The sequence below is a fragment of the Spermophilus citellus genome (assembly GCF_964194105.1).
Source record: "Spermophilus citellus genome assembly, chromosome: 2".
NCBI lineage: Eukaryota > Metazoa > Chordata > Mammalia > Rodentia > Sciuridae > Spermophilus > Spermophilus citellus.
The window spans coordinates 207612109-207638481 of NC_138183.1; the positions used below are offsets into that span (position 1 = coordinate 207612109).

The 26373-nt window shown below is 39.9% G+C and overlaps 1 protein-coding gene across 1 annotated transcript in view; it reads left to right on the forward strand.

The window, feature by feature from the left end:
• SPON1 (spondin 1) overlaps positions 1-26373 on the forward strand; it is a 279589-nt gene that overhangs the window by 71189 nt on the left and 182027 nt on the right. Inside the window, exon 3 of the mRNA XM_081279190.1 lies at positions 6901-7034. Coding sequence (XP_081135316.1) covers positions 6901-7034 — 134 coding nt within the window. The remainder of the gene's footprint in view (positions 1-6900; positions 7035-26373) is intronic.

Below are 26373 nucleotides of genomic sequence, written 5' to 3' on the forward strand. Positions count from 1 at the left end.
TTGTCATGCATGGAATTAATGACAATATAAAATAGCCTGAAAGAGCTTCCTTGTCCCTCCACCAAATAAGGATGCAGGAAGAAGTTACCATCTTTGAAGAACAGACCCTGAACCTGCTGGTGCCTTGATCCTGAACTTCCCTGGCCCCCAGAAGTATGAGAAATAAATTTCTGTGGTGTACAAATTACCCATCTATGGAGTTTTGTTATAGCAGCCTGAAAGGACTAAGGCATAGGGCAGATGGGAGAGACAGATGGGCAGATACAGAGAATCACAACTTCTCCAAGCAAAAACCTCCATGGGAAGATCTGCCGGAGCAGGAAAACCTGCACTGTAACTGATGAATTGCTGGAGCTCACTGTGGACAACTTTCAGAGTTAAAAACCCAGTCCTAGGGAGTTCCTAACATTGTGAGTTTTACTTCCCAATGGATGTTGGATAAATGTCCTCTCGAGTTTCTAGCAAAGGGAGAAGAAAAGGAAACATTTTGAAATAGCCAAGTATTCTTTTCTTTCTTCTTTTTTTTTTTTTTCAGTACTAGGGGCTGAACCCAAGGGTGCTTTACCACTGAGCTACACCCCCAGCCCTTTTTAATTTTTATTTTGAGACAGGATCTCACTAAGTAGCCCAGGCTGGTCTCAAACTTATGATGCTCCTTGCCTCAGCTTCCTTTGTAGATTGGATTACAGGTGTCCATTCTGTTTTTCTTAACAAGACCTGACCTCAGAAGAAACTATTCAGCCAGAGGCTAGCCTATGGGGGTTTTATCAGAGCCTCACCTACCAGAGAGGGGGAGGGATACCCAACTCTAGGCTCTCTAGCCATCCTCTCCTATCTAAGGAGGAAACAAACAACTGAGAAGCACTGGCAGAGTTCATAGTCCAGAAACATGGTCTCAACAAAAGACTGGGATCAATCATAGGATTATAAACCATTTCCTCTCCTCCAACACCTCCTCACTGCCTGACTAAAGGTTTACTTATAGTAGCTCCTTTTACCCAGCATGCCATGTCTGCCTTTCAACAGAAATTACAAGGCATATTCAAGGGTGAAAAAACACAGTTTGAAGAGAAGGAACAAGTATCAGAACAAATCAGATATGGCAGGAATTGTGGAATTATCAGACTCGGAAATTTAAAGCACCATGATTAAAATGCTAGGAACACAACATGCAAGAACAGATGGATAATGTAAGCAGAGAGATGGAAAATCAATGGAAATTTGATTCTAGGAAAGAATAAAGAAGAAATGCTGGCAATCAAAGACACTGTAACACAAATGAAGAAGGCCCTTGATGGGCTTGTTAGTAGACTGACATGGTTGAGAAAAGACCCTCTGGATTTAAGGGGATGTCATTAGGAACTTCTAAAACTGAAGAGCAGAGAGAAAAAAGACTGAGAAACAACCACAACAGAATATCTAAGACCTGTGGGGATAAGTGCAAAAGGTTTAAATATGCATGTGTTCGTCAGCTATTCTGTCACTGGAACAATATACCTGAGAGCAACAACATAAAGAAGGAAAGATTTATTTTGGCTCTTGGTTGCAGAGGTTTCAGTCCATGGTCTGCAGCTCCGTTGCTTTGAACCTGGGGCAAGGCAGGAAGAAACAGCAGGCCAGAAGAACATGGCAGAGGAAAGAAGCTCAATGTTTTTTATAGCCAGGACTCAGAGAAAAAGGAAGGAGACAGGGACAAGATACAGTCCCCAAGGAACACTCAGGTCCCACCTCCTACAGTTTCAAACCACCACCTCCCAAGAAGCCTACCAATTTTTAATCCACTGATGAGGACAGATCCCTTATGATCCAATCATTTCTCAAGAGGCTCCCCACTGAACATTGCTACCTTGGGGAAACAAGCATTTAACAAGTGGCTTTTGGGGGACATTCCAAACAGTGAATGATTGAAATACCACGAGGAAATGAAAGAGCCAAAGGAACGCAATCTGTATTTGTAGCAATAATGACTTAAAATTTCCCCAAATTAAAGTCAGACACCAAGTCACAGGTCCAGGAAGCTCAGAAAACCCCAAGCAGGGTAAATTCCCCCCACCAAAAAAAAAAAAAAAAAAAAAAAAACACTAAAGTATATAACATTTAAACCTCATTAAATCAAAGACAAAGAAAAAAAAGCCTTGAAAGAAGCTAGAGGAATATTTTTTTCATTATAAAATTTTATCAAAGTGATCATTTGAGTTTCAGAGGTTTGGTTTAGCAAAGTAAAAGACTAAAAACAAAATAACAACAAAAATAATTAAAACCATGTAAATTCATTTTCAACCTTCCAAGTGGAACCTAAGTTAAATAAATCCTCTACTATTGTGAAGCGAAAGGAATATTATACCTTAGCTATAGAGAAGCAAGACTCACACCCAACTTCTCAGAAACATGCAAGAAAGAAGAGTGAAGTGAAATATTTAAAGTTTTGAGAGAAACTTTAAATATTGAGGAAAGAAAATCAACCTGGAATTCTGTACCCTACAAATTTTTTCTCCAAAAGTGAAGAGAAAGAAAGACTTTCTCATACAAACAAAAATTGAAGGAATTTGTTGTCAGTAGATCTGCTTTGCAAGAAAGGGTAGAAGTTATTCAAAGAGGGGGGGAAATTATGTAGATCAGAAAGTCAAATATACATGAAGAAAAGGAGAGAATCAAAGAATGAATAAGTGAAGATAAAAATTTTAAAAATATTGTAAGGTTAAAATACTAAAGTCAATCACTCTTCTATGCTATGAGCAAACACAGAATTTGAGATTAAAGGCACATTACATTTTATTATATTAGCATGCCACAAAATGAAACACTTAGGTAGAAATCTCAAAAAAAATATTAAAAGATCTATATAAGGAAAACCACAAAATGAATGATATAAAAAATTAATAAAATAGAGAAGTATTTCATGTTCATGGATAAAAAGGCTCAATATTGTTAAGATGACAGTTTTTTCCCACCTTGATCTGAATTGAATGTAATCTCTCTCAAAATTTGAGCAAATTACTAGTCTAAAGTTTATATGGAGAGGCAAAAGTTCTAGAATAGCCAATTTAATATTGAAGAACAAAGTAGAAAGATGATGCTACCTGATTTTAAGACTTATAAACATAGTCATTAAGGCAGTACAGTATGGAGAAAAGAATAAGTAAATCAAGTAAGTCAAGGGAATAGAATAACTTAGAAATAGACCCACATAAACATATTCAATTGATCTTTGACAAAGGAACAAACACAATATAACGAAGTAAAGATAATCTTGTAAAGTAAATGATACTGGAACAAATGAACATATATATATATATATATATATATATATATATATATATATATATATCTACACAGAACTTACACCCATCACAAAAAAAGAATTCAAAATGAATCACAGACCCAAATGTAAAATGCAGAACATAAAATTCCTTGAAGATGACATACAAGAAAACCTGGATGACATTGGGCATGGAATGACATTTTAGATAGAACACCAAAGGCACAGTCCTGAAATAAATAATTGATAAGTTGGATTTCATTACAATTTAAAAAAAAATATACAACTTCTACTCTGTGAAAGGCTCTGTCAAGAGAATGAGAGGACAAGCCAAAGACTGGAAAAAAATATTTGCAAAAGACAGATCTGATAAAGAACTGTTATAGAGTTCTCAGAGTTCTTTGCATATTTTATATAAGAAAATCAACAACCCAATTAAAAATGGGCAGAAGGCCTGAACACCTTGCCAAAGTAGATATACGGATGGCACATAAGTATATGGACAGGTATTCAACTTCATTTGTCAGTAGGGAATTGCAAATTAAAACAACAGTAAGATACCACTCTACACCTATTATGGTGGCCAAAAGCCAAAACACAGACAGCATGAAATGCTGATGAGGATGTGAACAACAGGAACCGCCATTCACTGCTGGTGGAAATGCAAGATACTACAGCCACTTTGGGAGACAGTTTGGCAGTTTCTTAAAAACCTAAATATTCTTACCACATGATCCAGCACTTTTGCTCCATGGTTTTTATCCAAGTGAATTAAAATTTATGACAGTATAAAAACCTGCACAGTGATATTTGTGGCAGCTTTATTCATATTTGCCCAAACTTGGAAGCAACCAAGATGTCTTTTAATAGGTATGTTGATAAACTGTGGTACATTCAGACAATGAGATATTATTTAGTGCTAAAAGAAATGAGCCATTAATTCATGAAAGTATGTAGAGGAAACTTAAATGCATATGACTAGGTAAAAGAAGCCAATCTTTTGGCAAAAGCTTCATACTGTATAATTCCCACTCTATGATCTTCTGGAAAAGGCAAAACTATGAAGATAATAAAAAGATGAATGGTTGACAGGGGTTGGTGGGAGAAAGGGACGAATAAGCAGAGCACAGAAAATTTTTAGGGCAATGAAACTAAACTGCATGATACAGCAATGAAGATATGTTTTCATTGTCCATTTATCAAAACCCATAGAATATGCAACACCAAGAGTGAAGCCTAATGTGGACTATGGTCTTTGAGTGATATGATGTGCCAATATAAGAAATGTGCCACATTGTTGTGGGTTGTTGATAGTAGGAAAGATTTTGCATATGCAGAGAAGGGATACAAGGAGTCTCGCTGTATCAGCTCAATTATTTGTAAACTAAAACTGCTCAAAAATAAATTTATTATTTTTTTAAAAAACAATAATATGGACAAGTGGAATTGGACCCCTATTCCGTCATATTAAAAAAAATAAGCTTCAAATGGATTGAAAACCTAAATGCAAAGGTAAAATTATAAACCTAATGGAAGAAGATATTGGAGAATACCTATGTGATCTCAGGGTGTATTTTGTTTGTTTGTGTTTTAAGCAAGATCACAAAAGGGAAATCCATGGGAGAAATTGATGAAATTGACTAGGTGAAAGTTGTTTCTGGTAAATGACATATTCCAAAGGTAAACCTCTGGGTAACAGATAGGAGAAGATATTTATTAATGATGAGGTATTCACATTAGAAAATACTAAAAATCAGCAAGAAAAGAATAGGAAATGTACTGACAAAGATTCTGAGTAGGTAATTCACAGAAGGGAAAACTTGATACATTTATGAAAAGATGCCCAAATTTTCTAGTATTGAGTTAAAACAAGAAGATGTTACATTATAACTGTCAAACCAGAAACCATTAGAAAGTTCAGTAATAACAAGTACTGATGAGGATATAGGGAAACTAGAAATGCTTGTGCATATTTGATGAAATAAAAGTTAGGAACAACCATTCTGCAGAACAATCTGTTAGTACCTGGTTAAATTAATATAACTATGCCCATAATTTAACAACCCAGCAATCCCATCTCACGATTTATATTGTTGAAAAACCAGGATCACAGGTACAACAGCATGAGATTTTCCATTGCAGCAATGTTTGTGGAAGCAAAGAGCTAGAAGTCATCACTTGGGAGAATGAATGGGCAAAATGTGTTGTGAGCATAGTAAGGGACAGTAGGCAGCAGTTGGAAGCAACGAATTATATTCACATTTGGTATCACTGACATAGCTCAAACACACAAAGCCGAGTGAAAGAAACATTAAAACAAAGAACTCTATAATTTCAAGCATGCATATCCATGCACATGGACACACTCAGAACGACATTTATTCAATACTTAGAAGTAGGTACTAAATAGAGGGGGGACATGAGATTAGCATAAGACTATAATGGAAGATTGCCTTTCTTTGTCCAGGAATGAAATTATCTGATGAATTGAGGAGTTCAAGTGACTTAATGCTATTGCTGACTATCTTAAAAAGAAAAGGAATTTTTAAAAACGGAATAAATACAACATTGGTACAATAATCTTTCCAGATCATATTTTAAAATTAAATGAGTAATTCAGATAAAGCACTTAACTTAGTGCCCAACACATGCTAAACACACAATAAATGATATCTATTAATGCTATTAACAGTATTCATGACATAGCTACAACCAACTAATTAAAGCTGGCACTTGAAACCAATTGGATGTAGGTGGCTTCCCCCTAAAGATCAGTATATACTATACCATTATATATTAGAGGGGTGGGCAAGTACCAGGGAGACCCAACCGCAAGCAGGCAGAAGAGTTGAAACAGCTTGAAGGAATGGGAAAGGCTACAGTCTTATTTGTCGTATCCTAGGAAATCGTGATGATAAATTTGGGAGAAGGTTGATTAGTACATGTAACGCATAAATGTAGTAGAAACTACACAACTTCAAATTCAAAGCACTTTGAATCTGGGAGAGTATGTATTTTGCTGTATTTCCTCCAAAAAGGTATTTTTCTTTGAATATTTTAAGTGGCAAAACTATAGCTGAATAACAAAGACCAACTATATTGTGTTTTATTTGGATTATTTCTTCCTGTTCCTTCTCTGAGTGGGACACGGGTTCTCTAGTGAAACAAGCAAGATCATCACCTAGTGGTCAATTCCTCAAAGTGCTTTCACAAGGTCTGGTCTCTGAGAGTTTAGATGTGCCTGTGCTTGGCCTGGTGTTAATTCAGTAAGCATTGACTGGGACTCTGTGCTAGGCACTATTCTGGTGATGGGATAACACAAAATGACAGGTTTCAAAATAAATTATGGGCTGAGCGCATGGCACACACCTGTAATCCTAGTGGCTCAGGAGGCTGAGCCAGAGGATGGCAAGTTCAAAGCCAGCCTTAGCAAAAGCAAGCAACTTAGTGAGACCCTGTCTCTAAATAAAATACAAAATAGGGCAGGGTATGTGGCTCAGTGGTCAAGTGCACCTGAGTTCAATCCCCAATTCACAATAAAAATAAAATAAATAAATTATGGAGGTATCACTATGGAAACTAAGGAGTCCAGCCTAAGTGATAATGTGTTTTAATGTTTATTTTCCAATGTTTTTTTGTAGATCATAGATGAAGAAGAAACCCAATTTATGAGTAACTGCCCAGTTGCAGTCACCGAAAGCACCCCACGGAGGAGGACACGAATCCAGGTGTTTTGGATAGCACCACCAGCAGGAACAGGCTGTGTGATTCTAAAGTAAGTAAACACAGACTCCTTATGGTACTCCATACTCCTTTCCCCAGTCCCTCCAGGCTTACTGGTGTGTTTGCAGAAAGAGATGTTACTTTACTGGGGCATCGGGCAAGCTACATCATCTCTCCACCTTCTCATATCTCCATTCCAAAATGGCAGCCTAGGCCATCATTGGTGAAGTGATACATAATGATTCATCTGCCTGAATCTGATTTCATCCTATTTTATCCAATAGGATGATTCTCCTGGCCATTCTCTATCTTGCTAGAGGTGTAATGCTACTTAGGGTTGGTTAGGAAAAATAACCACCCAGGTGAAGATAATCTTTTATTTCTCCATGTGGAATTAGCACTTTTTCTTTTCTTAGAAATCCTAACTAGAATCCTTAAATTGTGCTTAGGTTAACCTCCTTTAGCCCCCAGCTCCACTTTGTCTTATCTTCTTTCTTATCCATCAAAATTCCCCTCTACTGCCCCCTCCTTCTGGCCTCCTGATCCTCCTCTTGGTGAGTTACATTAGGTGATAAGAGGTATTGACCAGCCCAAATCACTTTATTCTGAAAGGTAGCATTGTCACAAACCGGTATCGTGTGCCACAAAAGAATACTCTAGGAGATATAAATAGATGAGGAGGAAAATAATTTCTGCTGTCCAATAAGTTTATCAAATGCTGAATACTGGATCCCCTTATTGCACATTCATAACATGTCTTAGCATATGAAAAGTTTTTCAAAGTCTTGCCCCACCCCCCAAAAAAAATATCTGCTTAACTTGGTTTCACCCGCCATATCCCAAACTTATTTGACCTTATATGAATTTCTTACATGTGGGGTGTGTGTGTGTGTGTGTGTGTGTGTGTGTGTGTGTGTTTTGACATTGGTTAGCATTCACTATATTGAGAAACAGCCACAATCTATTTTAAGTAGATTTAAAGGGCTATATGGAATGATGCTGTGAATTTAGGATTTCAAGCAGGCAAATATTCATGAGTAGATGGCAGGGTTCCAATCCTTGCATCCGAGAAGTCATTTTTTTTCATGGAGGTGGAGGCTGGAGTCTTCCCAACCATCTTCCTCTTCTTTAAATCCCCTAACATCTTTTTTATGTATTTGGTTCATTTGCCTAATGTGGACATTTCAACAGACTTCCCACTGTGGTTAATCCAGCCCATCCCTGAAGAGATGCTGATAAGAAAGTCTCCTTCCCAGGCAGTCCAGACACTGCAGTTTGCAGACTGAGTCTGGCTTACAGAAAAAAAAAAAAAAAAAAAAAAAAACAGAGGTCTCTGGAAGCATTTCACCATAGCCCAAACTCAGCCCTGTCTTGTCTGGCCTCCCTTGACTGCCATCCATCTGGACATTATTTGTTTCTTAGTTTAAAGCAAGTTGAGCATCCTTCCTCAGATTCATTGAGAAGTTTCGTTCTTGACATTAACCTACATCAATTTTTTAAATTAGCAATAGAATTTCTTAAATCAATCTTATCTACCAGCCACATTATTGACATGTATCTTATTGAAATGTGGGAAAAGGCACTGTGGGGGAGATGAATAAAAAAAACACTAAAATGAGTATAGAGGCTGGTTCAGAGCTTGATATAATGTATAGCAAAGACACCAGCTGCCATAACTGGCATTTGGCAGATACTCAAAGGCAGGCAGAAGAGTGAGGAAGCCGTGTAGTGGAAAAGAAAGGAAGGCTTCAGTCTGCTCTGTTGGGAGTTGGGTGGCCCTGGGAAGCTGGAGCAGGCAAATTAGAAGTAGAGCATCTTATGTGATGAGCAAGGAGGGTGAATTTGGCTTCCTCTGGTTGGTCCTGAGTTCAAACTGGGGTAAGTGATGAGGGCAAAAATAGAGAAGTTGGCAGTCATCGATTGGTTCTTGATGTTGTAGGTCAACTGAGGCAGACCCAGGGGCTAGAGTTCTGTTGTCCTTGTTATATAAAGTATATTTTGTGTCTCAGCCTGAAACGGATTTCCAGCTTGGCTCTCTAGTACCCAAACCTCTATCCCTTGTTATACTGATCACTCCACCGAGCCAGGGGCTCTGAAGAAAAGTTTGAAATTGTCAGGTCTGTGCAATGAGATGTGGCCCATTCCTTCTGGCCCACATCTCTGTTTTTTGTTTTGTTTTGTTTTGTTTTATCTGTTGTTTTCACAAACCAGAAGCATTTGATCTTTCTGGTGGAATCCAGAAAGGCATGCCTTGTTTACCCACTAACAACCAACATATGTGAACATATGTTGATCCATTAACAATTAACATATGTGTCTTGTTCATTCACTCATTTGACAGATGTGACTGAGCTACTATTTGCCCAGCCATCCAGGATGTCCAGGCCACCAAGATGGGTTCTTGGCCCTGGAGTTCTCACAGGTCAGATGGAAAGAGAGAAGAAAACAGCCAACACTTTCTATGTGCCAGGAATTCAGCTGCACATCTAGCAGGCTTTGGCTAGTGTGGTCTTCACAGCAAAATATCCATATTTTACAAAGGAGGAGATGGGCCTCAGGGACTTAGACAGCTTCTTGAAGTCACACATCCATTGAATTCTAAATTCCTTGTTCTTCCTTTATTTCTTTCTGAAGAAGTTATATCTATAAGCTATAACTCTTCATTAAAGAAATAATAATTGAATAGTTAGGATAGAATTACAGTTATGATGTAACATTTCCAACAATACAAAAAGGAGTGAAATACAGAAAAATATAGAATACAGGAAAAGTGAAGAGTCCCTGACATCTGCCCCAATAAATCACAGTTTCCCAAACAAAGCCGCAGTAAATGCCAATTTGGTGTGTATGCTTTAAACGTTTTGTGCATTTATATTCGTAAAGGTCAACATAGAAGTACAGTTTCATTTTTGTGGGAATTTAAATTTTCACACATGGTATTGAACTGTACACAAATGTCCTGAACTTGAATACTTTTTCCCTAAATAAAACAGATTGAGAGATGCCCAGATCAGTCCATATAGATCTACCTTTTTGTTGTTGTTGTTTAAAAAAAATAGTTACCTATAACCTCTGGTACAAATGTGTTAATTATTACATAGTTCATAAATAGATTGTTTCTAGTTTTTTATTATTACAAATAAAGTTATGATGAACATCCTCCATAAGCTGCCTTGTTGGACAAATATGCAAGCTATTGTCCACAGTAGATGCCAAAAATGAATCATAGAGGATGAACATTTATCATTTCAGTAGACACTATCAGAGTTTGTTCCAAAAGGCTTGCCAACCTAAATTCTCTCCCTGTGAAACAAGAGACTTTGTTCCTTGCTGACTCGATAGCCCTCAACATTATCAATCTTTAAGATGTTGCCAAAATGATTATCTTGTGTTTATTTACATTTTCCCTATTACTTGTATATTAGGAATTTTTTCATATTGTAGTACTCCTTCTATGAATGGCCCATTCACATTCTTGTTCATTTTTCTAATAATGTGTCTTTTAAAAATTGATTTTGTATATTTTATCTTATATTATAAAAATATAAAATTTTTAAGTATTTATAAAACATTTTACATATAAATATAAGTTGTTTATAATACATCATTTTAATTAAAACACATTTATATTTTAAATGTATTTCTATATAGCTCAGATAATAACAAACCTTTTATTATAAACTTCAAATATTTCTCTTCACCTCCCTTTTAATTTAGCTCATGGTTGTCTAATCATCCAAAAACTTAAGTTTTGATTTGACCAATGGTATCCATATTTTCCCTATGGATTTTGATTTTTTTTTATGGATAGATGTTCAACTTTATTTTTTTTTATTGGTCATTCAAAACATTACATAGTTCTTGATATATCATATTTCACACTTTGATTCAAGTGGGTTATGAACTCCCATTTTTACCCCGTATACAGATTACAGAGTCACATCAGTTACACTTCCACTGATTTACGTATTGACATACTCATGTCTGTTGTATTTTGCTGCCTTTCCTATCCTCTACTATCCCCCCTCCCCTCCCCTCCCCTCCCCTCTTCTCTCTCTACGCCCTCTACTGTAATTCATTTCTCCCCCTTGTATTATTTTTCCCTTTCCCCTCACTTCTTCTTGTATGTAATTTTGTATAACCCTAAGGGTCTCCTTCCATTTCCAAGCAATTTCCCTTCTCTCTCCCTATCCCTCCCACTTCTCATCCCTGTTTAATGTTAGTCATCTTCTCATGCTCTTCTTCCCTACTCTGTTCTTAGTTACTTTCCTTATATCAAAGAAGACATTTGGCATTTGTTTTTTAGGGATTGGCTAGCTTCACTTAGCATAATCTGCTCTAATGCCATCCATTTCCCTCCAAATTCTATAATTTTATCATTTTTTAATGCAGAGTAATACTCCATTGTGTATAAATGCCACATTTTTTTATCCATTCGTCTATTGAAGGGCATCTAGGTTGGTTCCACTGTCTTGCTATTGTGAATTGTGCTGCTATGAACATCGATGTAGCAGTGTCCCTGTAGCATGCTCTATTTAGGTCTTTAGGGAATAGACGGAGAAGGGGAATAGCTGGGTCAAATGGTGGTTCCATTCCCAGCTTTCCAAGAAATCTCCATACTGCTTTCAAAATTGGCTGCACCAATTTGCAGTCCCACCAGCAATGTACAAGAGTACCCTTTTCCCCACATCCTCTCCAGCACTTGTTGTTGTTTGACTTCCTAATGGCTGCCAATCTTACTGGAGTGAGATGATATCTTAGGGTGGTTTTGATTTGCATTTCTCTGACTGCTAGTGATGGTGAGCATTTTTTCATGTACTTGTTGATTGATTGTATGTCCTCCTCTGAGAAGTGTCTGTTTAGGTCCTTGGCCCATTTGTTGATTGGGTTATTTGTTATCTTATTGTCTAATTTTTTGAGTTTTTTATATACTCTGGATATTAGGGCTCTATCTGAAGTGTGTGGAGTAAAGATTTGTTCCCATGATGTAGGCTCCCTATTTACCTCTCTTATTATTTCTTTTGCTGAGAAAAAACTTTTTAGTTTGAGCAAGTCCCATTTGTTGATTCTAGATATTAACTCTTGTGCTATGGGTGTCCTATTGAGGAATTTGGAGCCCGACCCCACAGTGTGTAGGTCGTAGCCAACTTTTTCTTCTATCAGATGCCTTGTCTCTGGTTTGATATCAAGCTCCTTGATCCATTTTGAGTTAACTTTTGTGCATGGCGAGAGAAAGGGATTCAGTTTCATTTTGTTGCATATGGATTTCCAGTTTTCCCAGCACCATTTGTTGAAGATGCTATCCTTCCTCCATTACATGCTTTTAGCCCCTTTATCAAATATAAGAAAGTTGTAGTTTTGTGGGTTGGTTTCTGTGTCCTCTATTCTGTACCATTGGTCCACCCGCCTGTTTTGGTACCAATACCATGCTGTTTTTGTTACTATTGCTCTGTAGTATAGTTTGAAGTCTGGTATCGCTATACCACCTGATTCACACTTCCTGCTTAGCATTGTTTTTGCTATTCTGGGTCTTTTATTTTTCCATATGAATTTCATGATTGCTTTCTCTATTTCTACAAGAAATGCTGTTGGGATTTTGATTGGCATTGCATTAAACCTATAGAGAACTTTTGGTAATATCGCCATTTTGATGATGTTAGTTCTGCCTATCCATGAACAGGGTATATTTTTCCATCTTCTAAGATCTTCTTCAATTTCTCTCTTTAGGGTTCTGTAGTTTTCATTGTATAAGTCTTTTACCTCTTTTGTTAGGTTGATTCCCAAGTATTTTATTATTTTTGAGGATATTGTGAATGGAGTGGTTGTCCTCATTTCCATTTCAGAGGGTTTGTCACTGATATACAGGGATGCCTTTGATTTATGCGTGTTGATTTTATATCCTGTCACTTTGCTGAATTCATTTATTAGCTCTAATAGTTTCTTTGTAGACCCTTTTGAGTCTGCTAGGTATAGAATCATGTCATCTGCAAATAGTGATAGTTTAAGTTCTTCTTTTCCTATTTTTATGCCTTTAATTTCTTTCGTCTGTCTAATTGCTCTGGCCAGTGTTTCGAGAACTATGTTGAACAGAAGTGGTGAGAAAGGGCATCCCTGTCTTCTTCCAGATTTTAGAGGGAATGCCTTCAATTTTTCTCCATTCAGAATGATGCTAGCCTGGGGCTTAGCATAGATTGTTTTACAATGTTGAGGTATGTTCCTGTTATCCCTATTTTTTCGAGAGTTTTGAACAAAAAGGGATGCTGTACTTTGTCGAATGCTTTTTCCGCATCTATCGAGATGATCATGTGGTTCTTATTTTTAAGTCTATTGATGTGGTGAATAACATTTATTGATTTCCGTATATTGAACCAGCCTTGCATCCCAGGGATGAATCCTACTTGATCATGGTGTAGAATTTTTTTGATATGATTTTGTATCCGATTCGCCAGAATTTTATTGAGGATTTTTGCGTCTAGGTTCATTAGAGATATAGGTCTGTAGTTTTCTTTCTTTGAAGTATCTTTGTCTGGTTTAGGAATCAGTGTGATGTTGGCCTCGTAGAATGAATTTGGAAGTTCTCCCTCTTTTTCTATTTCCTGAAATAGCTTGAAAAGTATTGGTATTAGTTCCTCTTTAAAGGTTTTGTAAAACTCTGCTGTATACCCATCCGGTCCTGGGCTTTTCTTAGTTGGTAATCTTTTGATGGTTTCTTCTATTTCCTCAATTGATATTGGTCTGTTTAGGTTGTCTATATCCTCCTGTCTCAATCTGGGCAGATCATATGATTTAAGAAATTTATCGATGCCTTCACTATCTTCTATTTTATTGGAGTATAAGGATTCAAAATAATTTCTGATTATTTTCTGTATTTCTGAAGTGTCTGTTGTGATATTGCCTTTTTCATCCTGTATGCTAGTAATTTGAGTTCTCTCTCTTCTTCTCTTCGTTAGCATGGCTAAGGGTCTGTCGATCTTATTTATTTTTTCAAAGAACCAACTTTTAGTTTTATCAATTTTTTCAATTGTTTCTTTTGTTTCGATTTCATTAATTTCAGCTCTGATTTTAATTATTTCTTGCCTTCTACTACTTTTGCTGTTATTTTGCTCTTCTTTTTCTAGGATTTTGAGATGAAGTATGAGATCATTTATTTGTTGGTTTTTTCTTTTTTTAAGGAATGAGCTCCAAGCAATGAATTTTCCTCTTAGAACTGCTTTCAATGTGTCCCATAGATTCCGATATGTTGTGTCTGTGTTTTCATTTATCTCTAAGAATTTTTTAATTTCCTCCTTAATGTCTTCTATAACCCATTGATCATTCAGTAACCTATTGTTCATTCTCCAAGTGATGCATGATTTTTCCTTCCTTCTTTTATCATTGATTTTCAGTTTCAATCCATTATGGTCAGATAAGATGCATGGTATTATCTCTACTCCTTTATATTGTCTAAGAGTTGCCCTGTGACATAATATATGATCTATTTTTGAGAAGGATCCATGTGCTGCTGAGAAAAAAGTGGAACTGCTTGATGTTGGGTGGTATATTCTATATATGTCAATTAAGTCTAGGTTGTTAATTGTTATTGAGTTCTATAGTTTCCTTATTCAACTTTTGTTTGGAAGATCTGTCCAGTGGTGAGAGAGGTGTGTTGAAGTCTCCCATGATTATTGTATGGTGGTCTATTAGACTCTTGAACTTGAGAAGAGTTTGTTTGATGAATATAGCTGCACCATTGTTTGGGGCATATATATCTATGATTGTTATGTCTTGTTGGTGTATGGTTCCCTTGAGCAGTATGTAGTGTCCCTCTTTATCCCTTTTGATTAACTTTGGCTTGAAATCTATTTTATTTGATATGAGTATGGACACTCCTGCTTGTTTCCGAAGTCCATATGAGTGATATGATTTTTCCCAACCTTTCACCTTCAGTCTATGTATATCTTTTCCTATCAAATGCGTCTCCTGTAGGCAGCATATTGTTGTGTCTTGTTTTGTGATCCATTCTACTAGCCTGTGTCTCTTAATTGGTGAGTTTAAGCCATTAACATTTAGGGTTATTATTGAGATATGGGTTATCCTTCCAGCCATATTTGTTTATTCATGTTACTGAATATGGTTTGTTTTCCTCTTTGATTATTTTCCCCCCTTTACTGTCCTACCTCCCACTGTTGGTTTTCATTGTTATTTTCCATTTCCTCTTCCTGTAATGTTTTGCTGAGGATTTTTTGGAGAGATGATTTTCTAGCTGCAAATTCTTTTAACTTTTGTTTATCGTGGAAGGTTTTAATTTCATCTTCCATCTTGAAGCTTAATTTTGCTGGATACACAATTCTTGGTTGGAACCCATTTTCTTTCAGTGTTTGAAATATGTTATTCCAGGATCTTCTAGCTTTCAGAGTCTGTGTTAAGAGATCAGCTGTTATCCTGATTGGTTTACCCCTAAATGTGATCTGCTTCCTTTCTCTTGTAGCTTTTAAAATTCTCTCCTTATTCTGTATGTTGGGCATCTTCATTATAATGTGTCTAGGTGTGGATCTCTTATGATTTTGCACATTCGGCGTCCTGTAGGCTTCTAGGATTTGGGATTCTGTCTCATTCTTCAAGTCTGGGAAGTTTTCTCGAATTATTTCATTGAATAGATTGTTTATTCCTTTGGTTTGGAGCTCTGTGCCTTCCTGTATCCCAATGACTCTTAAGTTTGGTCTTTTAATGTTATCCCATATTTCTTGGATGTTCTGCTCATGGTTTCTTAACAGTCTTGCTGAGCTGTCTATGTTCTTTTCAAGTTGAAATACTTTATCTTCATTGTCTGATGTTCTATCTTCTAAGTGTTCTACTCTGCTGGTAGTATTCTCAATTGAGTTTTTAAGTTGGTTTATTGCTTCCTGCCTTTCTAGGATTTCTGTTTGTTTGTTTTTTATAACTTCTATCTCCCTGTATAGTTGATCTTTTGCTTCCTGGATTTGTTTATGTATTTCATTGTTGAAGAGATCTTTCATTGTCTGATTTTGTTGTCTAATGTCTTCCTTGAGACTCCAGATCATCTGAAGCATGTATCTCCTGAATTCTTTATCTGACATTCCATCTGCTGCAGATATTACCTCTTCTAACGTTGAGTTGACCTGCATTGCTTGTGGTCCTTTCTTTCCTTGTCTCTTCATACTGTTCGCGTTTCTTTCTGCTTACTGAGACTGTTGTGTTGTTGAATTTTCCCCCTATATATTTGTATTACTCTTGTATAGTTGCAGAGTCTCCCGCGCAGGCGCGGGCAGGGGCTCTGGTCCTCCTCCAATTGGGGCACTGTGCCTACCACATTGGCAGGCCGCTGGGCCTGTTCTGCTGGTTGGTAGCAGGTGCGCCTACCTTGCAGGTGTGTGGGGCGGCTCTGCCACTCCCAGGTTGCTGGGCCTGACCTGCTGGTGGGTTGCAGGTCCGGCTACCTTGCAGGCGCGGGGGGAGGGCGCACACCTATTTGTATTTAGACAGTTACTCGAAATGGAGGACGTAATGCTTGGGATGAAAGTTGGGGGGAAGGGGAAGGTAGGTGCTCTTGAAAAGAAAGAAGGAGAGGGAGATAGATAGCATAGAGGAGAATGGAAAGAGCAGTAAAACTTGGAAGGGGAGAGAGAGAGGGAAAAGGGAGAGAAAAAATTAAAATGAAATAGGAAATAAAATTAGGTCTTAGAGATCCATTTTCTTCTCTTCCCGTAGGCAAAGCTGTGCCCTCCGGGCTGAGTTTTGTCCTCAATGTGTCAACAGCAATCCCTGTAAGGCGGTTCCTGGGAGTCTCTCAATCCTGTTGGTCCAGAGCCGTTTCACTTCTATGGCCCCTCCTCCCCTTCCTCCTGCCAGCCAGCCAGGTCCTGCTCACCGGAGGCAGTTCCCCAAGGATTTGGTTACACTTTCAGCCCCACCGAGTGCTCTATTTCCCTAACTACTGAGCACTCTCGCTGTCATTCATCTAAGCCCCAGTGCTGTGGAGCTGTAGTCTGGGAGTCAATTGTTTAATTTTTCCGGACCCCTTTGGTGGGCACACCTTCGGAATCTGGCAGCTAAGACCATTGGTGTCGCTGCTGGTGGTAATAGGAGTTGGGGGTCGAGGATCCCCTCTACTTCCCTCAGCCCCTACAGTCACAACCACACTGCTGGCGGTAGGAGGAGTTGGGGGTCTGGAGTGTCCTCTGTTTCCCTCCGCCCCTACCGTCACACCCTCTCAGTTCACGGTTGGGGGATTTGGGGGTGGGGAGTCTTCTCTGCTTCCCTCTGCCCCTACAGTCACGCCCTCGTCACTAGCAGTAGGGGGAGTTGGGGGTCGAGAGTCCTTTGGCCCTTACGGTCACGCCCACGGAGAGATTTTGAAGTTTCCCGGTTGTTTGTATCTGGTGTGGGTGGGAGTCACACACCTGCTAAAGTAGATTCCGCTGGGAAGGAATCTCTTTGGCCGAACTTTGGTGACTTCCCCTCTCTGCTATGGTGGGCCCCTGGCTCCTTGCCGGAGTGTCCGAAGGGAGGGGTGGAACTGGCTCGTCTCTGGTCTGACACAATCTCTGGTTTTAGTTCCCAGTTCACTATTTCGTAAAGGGTTGGTTAGATTCCCTTCACGCTGTCTCAGAGGGGGGAGCCGTTCGCCAGGTGGGCGGGGCTGTTAGTAGAGCCGGGAGGGCACGGGCTGTCTGCTGGGCCAGGCGGGGACACTTCTCGCTGGGCCGGGCCGCCGGGGGGCTGCCTGTAGAGCCGGGCAGCTGCGGCCGCGTGGCTAAGATCCGGGTGGGCGGGGTGGCCGTTCGCTGAGCGAGAGCAGGGCCTCCCCGGGACAGCGAGATGGCGGGTGCCGTCTGCGGGTTCGGGCAGGCCGCGCCGCTCGGGGCCGCCGGCCGCTTTCTGAAGCGGCTGGTGGCCTCGGGATTGTACCTCTGCACCCGCCGGGGGCCCGCCTGTAGAGCCAGGCAGCTGCGGCCGTGTGACTACAAGCCTGGCAGGCGTGGTGGCCGTTCGCAGAGCGAGAGCAGGGCCTCCTCGGGACGGCAGTATGGCGGGTGCCATCTGTGGGTTCGGGCGGGCCGCGCCGCTCTGGGCCGCTGGCCGCTTGCAGAAGCGGCTGGTGGCTGCAGGACTGGACCTCCGCGCCCACGTGGCCGGCCAAGATCCACTTGTCTGGGACAAACTGACACTTCTAATAAACCTACCAATTCCTGGCAGGTCCCCTCTTAACGGAATTTTGCTAGAAGTTCCTCAGTAGGTAGACTGCCGCTGTTCCAATGGGTCTTTCTGATCCCGTTAATGTGGAGACATTGGAATCGCTGCTTCCTCGCCGGCGGCCATGTTGGATCCTCCGGATTTTGATTTTTTTTTTATCTTGGTCAAACACACAAGGTTATATACTCCCAAATTTAAAATATTTTTATAGATTTTTCAAATAAATTTAGGTCTTCAATCTTCCTGGCATTTAATTTTATGAATGATTGGTATCTACCACAAAAGGAAATGGATGGCATGTTCCAAATGAGGTGCCAAAGGAAAGCTGAGAAAGAGTCTATTTACAATGGTGTGGACAAAAGGGTAGTCATGGAGGCCCATACCAACCAGGCCTGAAGGGGAATGGGGAGGAGATGCAGGGAATGGGGCGAAGACCACTCCTCCTAGGAGCCATGAGCGGAGACTTTTGATTTAGGGAAACAACTAATATGAGGCAACCACACTGAGGTCCCAATCCCACTCCCTTTCTCTGCTTCCTGTGGGTTCTCCCCTTTGGCCTGGCCCCAACCATAAGGATCATGGAGCACACTGACCCAGTCCATAGAGAGTAGCCACTCAGGCAAAGACCAAGGTGTGGAGTGTGATGTCTGGAGGAGCAAACCCAAAACAACACCACAAATGAGAAATCTAAATCCATCTTGGTCCAAAATGGATAATTGTCCCATCCATTTATCAGATAATATATCCTTTCTCCAATGCTTTGAAATACTACAGTATCAAATACAAAATTTTTATACAACTCTGTTCAGTTCTATTGGTCTTTTTCAAATCTCTTCTTCTATGAAACCTACACCATTTTATAGCAAAATGTTGTTTTGATAACAAGTCAGCTCTCATTAATCTTTTAGTTCAAAATGTTCATGGTCACTCAAGTAGACTCATAATTCCAGGTTAATCATAGAATAAATCTATTATGTTCAATAAGACCTTATATTGGAATTTTAAATGAATTGCACTGAATTAATAATTGGAGGAAAAGTTGGCATTTCTAGCCTATGGTTTTCCAGTCAATAACATGACATACTCCTTTTTGTTGTTGTTGTTCAGGTCTTTCATGTGCTTCATAAAATTTTATGATTTTTTTTTTCATTTAGACTCATGAGGCTTCCCCCACCTCTTCCCCGAGGTTGATTTACAGTCTTGTTGCTTTCGTCAATGGGATCTTTTTCCTCTTATGCTTTCTAAACACTGATGGTTTGTGTTTAGGAAAGCCATTGACTTTTGTACATGACGTTTTGATCCAGACAATGCTGAATCCCCTGGGATAGTTCTCATAGCTTGTTCTTTCATGCTTTGGGGATTGTAAATGTAAACAATCATATCTAAAAGTGCATACATATACTTTGTGTTTCTTTCTCACCTTTTAGTTTGTTATTTTGCACCTCTAATATGTTAGAGATATTATAAAATTAGAAAATGGTATTCAGGCTTATTCTTTTTTAATTGTTCTAATTAGTTATACGTGACAGGAATGCACTTTGATACACTATACATAGATGGAGTACAATTTCTCTTTCTTCTGGATGTACATGATATAGAATCCCACCAGACGTATAGTTATATATGTACATAGGGTAACAATGTCTGATTCATTCTACTAGTCTTCCTACTCACATACCTCCTCCCCTCCTTTCACACCCCTCTACCTAATCTAAAGTAGCTCTATTCTTCCCTAGCTGCCCCCCACTTCTTATTGTGAATTAGCATCCACATATCCAAGAAAACCTTCAGCCTTTGGTTTTGGGGGATTGGCTTATTTCGCTTAGCATGATATTCTCCAGCTCCATCCATTTACTGGAAAATGCTATAATTTCACTCATCTTTAAGACTGAGTAATACTCCATTGTATATACATATATGTATATATATATATATACACACATATATATATATGTATATAAATATATATATATACACACACCACATTTTCTTTATCCATTCATCTATTGGAGGGCATCTAGGTTGGTTCCCTAGTTTAGCTATTGGGAGTCGAGCTACTATAAACATTGATGTGGCTGCATTGCTGTAGTATGCTGAATGGGAGTACATTGTATTTCACTTTTAAGTAAAATATGTAGTACTGTAGGTTTAAAATTGATGCCTTTAATAAGGTTGAAGGAGACCCTTTATCTAGCTAAGAAAGTTTCCTTCTTTTTCATGTTTAAGGCAGTATTTGAGAAACCTACCCACCAGTATTCCATGTGTACCTACCATGTGCCAAAAATATATACCAGGCACTGAGAAAGACTCAGAGTATAAATGATGATCCCAACTTTTAAGACACTTTCATTCTGGTCATGGTATAAATAAAAATCTGTATGCAAAAACGAGCAAACCCAAGACAGACATGAACAAGGGACAAATTAAGCCTGGTTAGAATTTAGAGAGGAGATGAGTGAGGAGTGGAATAATCCGAGCTGCTTGGAAGCATTAGCATTTCTGTCTTAAAGGCAGTGTTAGGGTTTGGCTTAATGGATGGTAGGGAAAAGGTAATTCCAGGTGAAGGGAGTGGACAGAGTGAAAACTGAAGTGAGAACCTGAAGGTGAGTGTGAACGTAGCAGCCCTGGCAGATAGCGAGCAGAGATTAGAGGGTCTCTGGGTGCCAAAATTCATTGCTAAATCATAGAGGTCCTCCAATGTCAACACAAAAACATTGAACTGGATTCAAGGACAGCCAGGGAACCATCAGTGGTTGTTAAACAGTGGACTGATGCACTCTGAGGAAGTTTCACTACCAAGTTAATAAGGATGCTTCAATCTGGCAAGGAAGTTCAGAACAGATGAAAGAAGAGACACCAGCTTTGTCACAGGGCCCTCACTTGCAAGAAGCACCTTGGTGTTGCAATGCTTGGGTAGAGAGTAAGCTGCAGCCTGCCTACTGTCTGTAGATGGCAGCTGTTCAACCCACTTGGTGGGTTGCGTCTCTCTGTCCAAGAGGGCTGGGGAGGCCAGCACACAGTGATTACCGTTTTCCTTTTGGCAAACCTGACATCATTTCCATTTTCCATTTGGATGCAAAGGACTTAAACATTTCTAAATTGCAAGCTTTCCAGGCAGCCTTCTTTAAAGGCTTCTCCCTACAAACGAATGGCCTGGGATGTAAGGTTCCCATAGTGTTCTATAACCCTGCAATACTCTTGCAGCCCATTACAGCAAAATAGCAACTGATGAAAAGAAAAAGCCCCTGTGAGTAAAATAGATGTTTACAGACTCCCACCAGAAGTCCTGTTCCATTAAATCTGACACGTTTTGTCTCCTGAAGTGATCCTCTCTTTTCATGAATTTATTATCTCTGGGTAGATTTACTTCCTGGAAGGATTATTCTTCTCCCGAGGACACAGTAATTTGGTGAACCAGTTGGGAAATTCAACTTTATGAAACAGTGACTGGTTACCACAGCAGTAATAGCCAAGCAGTCCTCCAATGCATTTGTGTGTTACAAATACTTATTTCATCCTTTTAGCAACCTTGTGATAGAGCTGCTAAAGAGGAAGCTGAGGCACAGAGAGGTTAGGTAATTTGCCCAAGGTCAGAGTAGATGACAGATATGGGTTTCAAACAGAACCTTCTATGCTCCAGAGCCTGTGATCTTAATACCTCACTCCGCCATCTCAGACTGGTGCCAGGATTTGGTTGCACCCTGATGCTTTGTCTCCCTGTTTCATTAGCAGCCAGGTATTGGCCATGGGGTTTGTAAAGGTCTCTGCTGTCACTTGCTTTGCATTGGGTTGCTTGTTCCTAGACACTTCTCACCTTTCCCTTGCAAGAACCTCCTAATCTATCACACTAGCTCCTGCCTGCTGGTCCCTCTCATTCTAGTTAAGACTTGCTGTTTTCCTTGGCAGCTGAGTCACATCACCTGCCTAACAAACTCCAACAGACCCTCCATCACCTTAAGATGAAGTTCAAGTCCTGGTGAGAACATGTAAGCCCCCACCCCATGTCCTGCAGCTGAGTCCCCGACTGGCCCTCCACAGCACCCCTCCCTTTCTTCTCTGCTCATTTCTTTAATAACATGCTGCGTGCCTCCTGTATACAGGCACTGAAGACTCAGAGGCTGTCTTTGAGGTTATCACCATCTAGGGGTAACAAACAAATAAACCAAATCAGGTGCAGAGACCTTCATCTGCAGTTCTCAAATCCAAAAGATTTTTCATTACTTCTTTAGGGACAAAACCTGCCCAGAACAGACTTGATCTGCTATATAGTCTTTTAGTGTAAATATTAATGTGTTTGAGTGTGAAATTCTGCCAGGTCCTCAGCAGGTGCTAAATATATATATTATGCATTATATGTTCTTTCTGAAATCCCCAAGTATTCTGAATTCCAAAACACCTCTGACCTCAAGGATACCAGATAAGGGACTTTGGCCCTGTTGACACAATCCAGGGTAGGAAATCAGTAATGCAACCATCTCTCGGGTGCTGCAGAGTGAGGAAGCAGCCCTCTGGCAGAACTGGTTTCCACAAAATGTTAAGGAACAATGTATTTCTTGCCAGTGAAATAACCTCTTCCTAGCTTCAGCCACTATAAGATCTGAGAACCCACTCAGTATTTCCTGTGGCTAAAGAAACAAGTCAGAAATCCTCAGCATGATGCTCAATGTTCTTCAAGACTTACTCCAAATGTGTGTTTTTTTTCTTTTTTCTTTTTTGCAGTGCTGGGATGGAACCCAGGCCTTGCACATGCTAGGCAAGCACTGTACCACTGAGCACCACCCCCTGTCCTCCTTTACAGGCTCATTTCTAGGAATTCTTACCCACACAGGACTCTGATCAATTTCACCACTCTTTGTGGCCCGAAAGCAGGGATTGGTAAACCACAGCCCATGGGCCAAATTCAGCTTACTGCTTTGTTGGTTTTTTTGTTGTTGTTGTTGTTTCATTTTATAAATAAACCTCTATTGGAACATGGCCACATTCCTTTATTTACATATTGTTTAGAGATTTGATTTTTCACAATACAGCAACAGAGTTGAAACGCTGCAGCAGAGACCATGTGGCCTACAAAACCTAAAATTTTCTCATCTGGCTCTTTGTAGAAAAAAAATTTACTGGTCTCTACTCAAATGCATACTCAAGTGCTAGGGATTTAGCAATTATTGATTTTTGGCCTAAAATCCAGCTGAAATATAAAGCTTGTCAAAGGGAATTAATTTCGGAAGCCATTTTTGGGAGCCCGTGAGAGGGATGGGGAAGCAATTTAGTTAAGTGTTATGGACTTGGCCATCACTGCAGGCAACTGGTACTTGATCCCACTGGGGCCTTTGAGGAAGTTTTGTAATGTGTGCATCAGAACAATGTACCCAGGGCAAAGGGAGGAAGCCACTACCCAGTGCCCTCCTTCCTCCATGGAACCAGGGTGGATGGCTCTATAAGCATGAACTCTTCTGAGTTGCATACTTGTGTTAAGCAGATTCTCAATACTTGCTACAGTAGCAGAAAAGATCTGGGACATGAAGCAAGAGGTATAGAAGGTGGGCAAGGTACACATTATGCAATTACAGTGGGCAGAGCTATTCACTGCAATAATGGTAGACATCAGAGTTGTACTGAGAGGATGTGAAGAGGTGCATAGAGTGCCTCCTGCCTCAATCCCTATGTTAAATCTTATTTCCAATGCGGGTGTTAGGAGATGAGCCTTTGGGAGGGTAATTAGATGATGAGGGTGGAGCTTCATGAATAGGGTTGGTGCTTTCAGAATTGGAGATGAGAGCCTGCTCACTCTGCTCTCCACCACGGAAGGTTATGAGAAAACAACCATCTATAAACTAGACACTGACTAAACACTGTCGCCCTGATCCTGGACTTCTGGCCTCCAGAACCAGGAGAATTAAATTTCTGTTGTTTCTGAGTCATCTAGTTTATGGTATTTTGTTACAACATCTCTAACAGATTTTTTTTTTTTTAGTAGTGTCAAGCACTGAACCCAGGGTCTTCTGCATGCTAAGCAAGTGCTCTACTGCTGAGCCATATCCCTAGCCCCTGCCCTAATGGATTAAGACAATGCCCAATATATTGATTAATCAAATAATAACATAAGTAGCCTATATTTATGTCTAAGCTAGATGCATTGCATGGCTGGTCTGCATCCTCATAAAAGCCCCACAGGATCTTTACTATATCATTCTCATTTTGTTGAGGAGAAAATGAAGGTTTAGAGAGTTTATATTCAGGTCAATAAGGCAGTTAAGTAATTGAGTAATGGGGCTGGGACTTAAGCCCACTTCCACCGGAGCCCCTGTTGTTGAACTAATCATCAACAAATTACACTGACAGAGACTGACTCCCCTCCCCTCCCCCCTCACTTTCTTCCTCAGATGGTCTGTAGGAGCAGAGCAGAGTCCCTCCTATAAATCAGGGGTCCCTGGATTGCCTATTGTGGAAGATGTTGTTCCCTAAGTGAGGAAATTAAATGCCATTTAGAAAAAGGAAAATGGGCCCTGGGACCTGGCCAAAGAAAGACTTATTAGTAGGAAAAGAGGGTGAGTATTAAAGAGGAATAGCTAGTGCTCATAACTTTGCAGGGCTCACCGATTCTTTTTATCTAAGAGAAGAACAACACAGAGAACCAATATGGGGTGACTGTGTGACTTAGAGAAAAATGGCAGGTTAGGGGGATCTGTGATTGGAGTGACACACCACAATTTTTCTGGCATTAGGTAGCAAGAAGAACCAGAGACTCCTTTGTAGTAAGTCAAGGGGCTTCACTTGAGGCAGGCTAGAATCTTAGCCACACTAACCAACAAAGAAGCCAGGAACCTACAGACAAGGGGTGGGAAAGCCTGATCCAGCAAACTGGCTGACTCTTGGGAGCATTTGGAAAGACCAATGCCGTAGCTAAAAGGCAACATGTTTGCTTCAGGAGACACAGATGCCCCAGGACCTATCATCCAACAGGTGGAATCCAGATGCTAGGGGTTCCTGGAAGGCCAGCTGTGGCACATGTCCAGGGGAACAACCCAATGACAGCAGAGTTTCATTCAGCAGCTGAGATCCCAGGTGCAGGATCCAGCCCCTGGGAGGAAGCTGGCAAGGATTAAACAAGAAGTACCAGCTGCCGAGGAGCAGGCGCTAGACAGAACTCCAGGCACAGCAGCAAACGGAAGCTCAGGTGGAAAAACTGAAGCCCCAGTCTGTGGATGGTGCCAACATGATGCAGACCCAGGGGGTGACTGCAACTTGAGGGGCATGCAAAAGCCTATGGCCCACCGCAGTTGTGCACCAAGGACCCCACTCTGTGGCAGCAAAATCGGGTCCAATTCTCTTCCCTGGGTGGAGCAGGGTTGCCAAAATATTCTCTGTATGTTTTGACCCTGTAAATATTTTTTTTAATTGAGGTTAAATTCACATGATATAAAATAAACCATTTTAAAGTGATCATTTCAGTAGCATTTAGTATTTCACAATTTACCTAATTCCAAAATATGTCCTTCACCCCAAAGTAAAGCCCATGACTCCCAGAGCAGATTTCCCCTGTTCTCTTCTTCCATCAGCCTACAGCAACCGCCAAGCTGCATCCTCTGTCTATGGAGTTGCCTAGTCCCAATTTTTTATATAAATGGAATCATATGAGACCTTTTCTGCCTGGCTTTATAAATTTAACATAATGATTTTGGGGGTTCATTCATGTTGTAACATGTATCAGAACAGTTGTCTCTCAAGTATGCATGGGGGTTCATTTCCAGGACCCCTCACAGATGCCAAAATTTGAGGATGCTCCATCTTCTTACAAAATAGTATGTTGTATTACCTGCATTTAACCTATGTGCCTTCTCCTGTATACTTTAAATCAACTTGTAATGCCCAACACAATGTAAATTCTATGTAAATAGTTGTTATACTGTATTTTCAGGGAAAATGACAAGGAACCAAAGTTCATGTGGGCTTGATATAGACACAATTTTTTTCAAATCTTTTGATATGCAGTTGATTAAATCTGTGGAAGTAGAACCCACAAAGGGCCAACTATATTTTATTCATTTAAATAGCTATATACTATTCCATCCTATGGATATTCTTATAGCTATGGATATACCATAATTTGTTTATCTCTGTGAACATTTTGACATGAGATAATCAAAGGATAAAAATAGGAACATTGGGCACCAATGAAAAAGCACCAAATATCATAACTA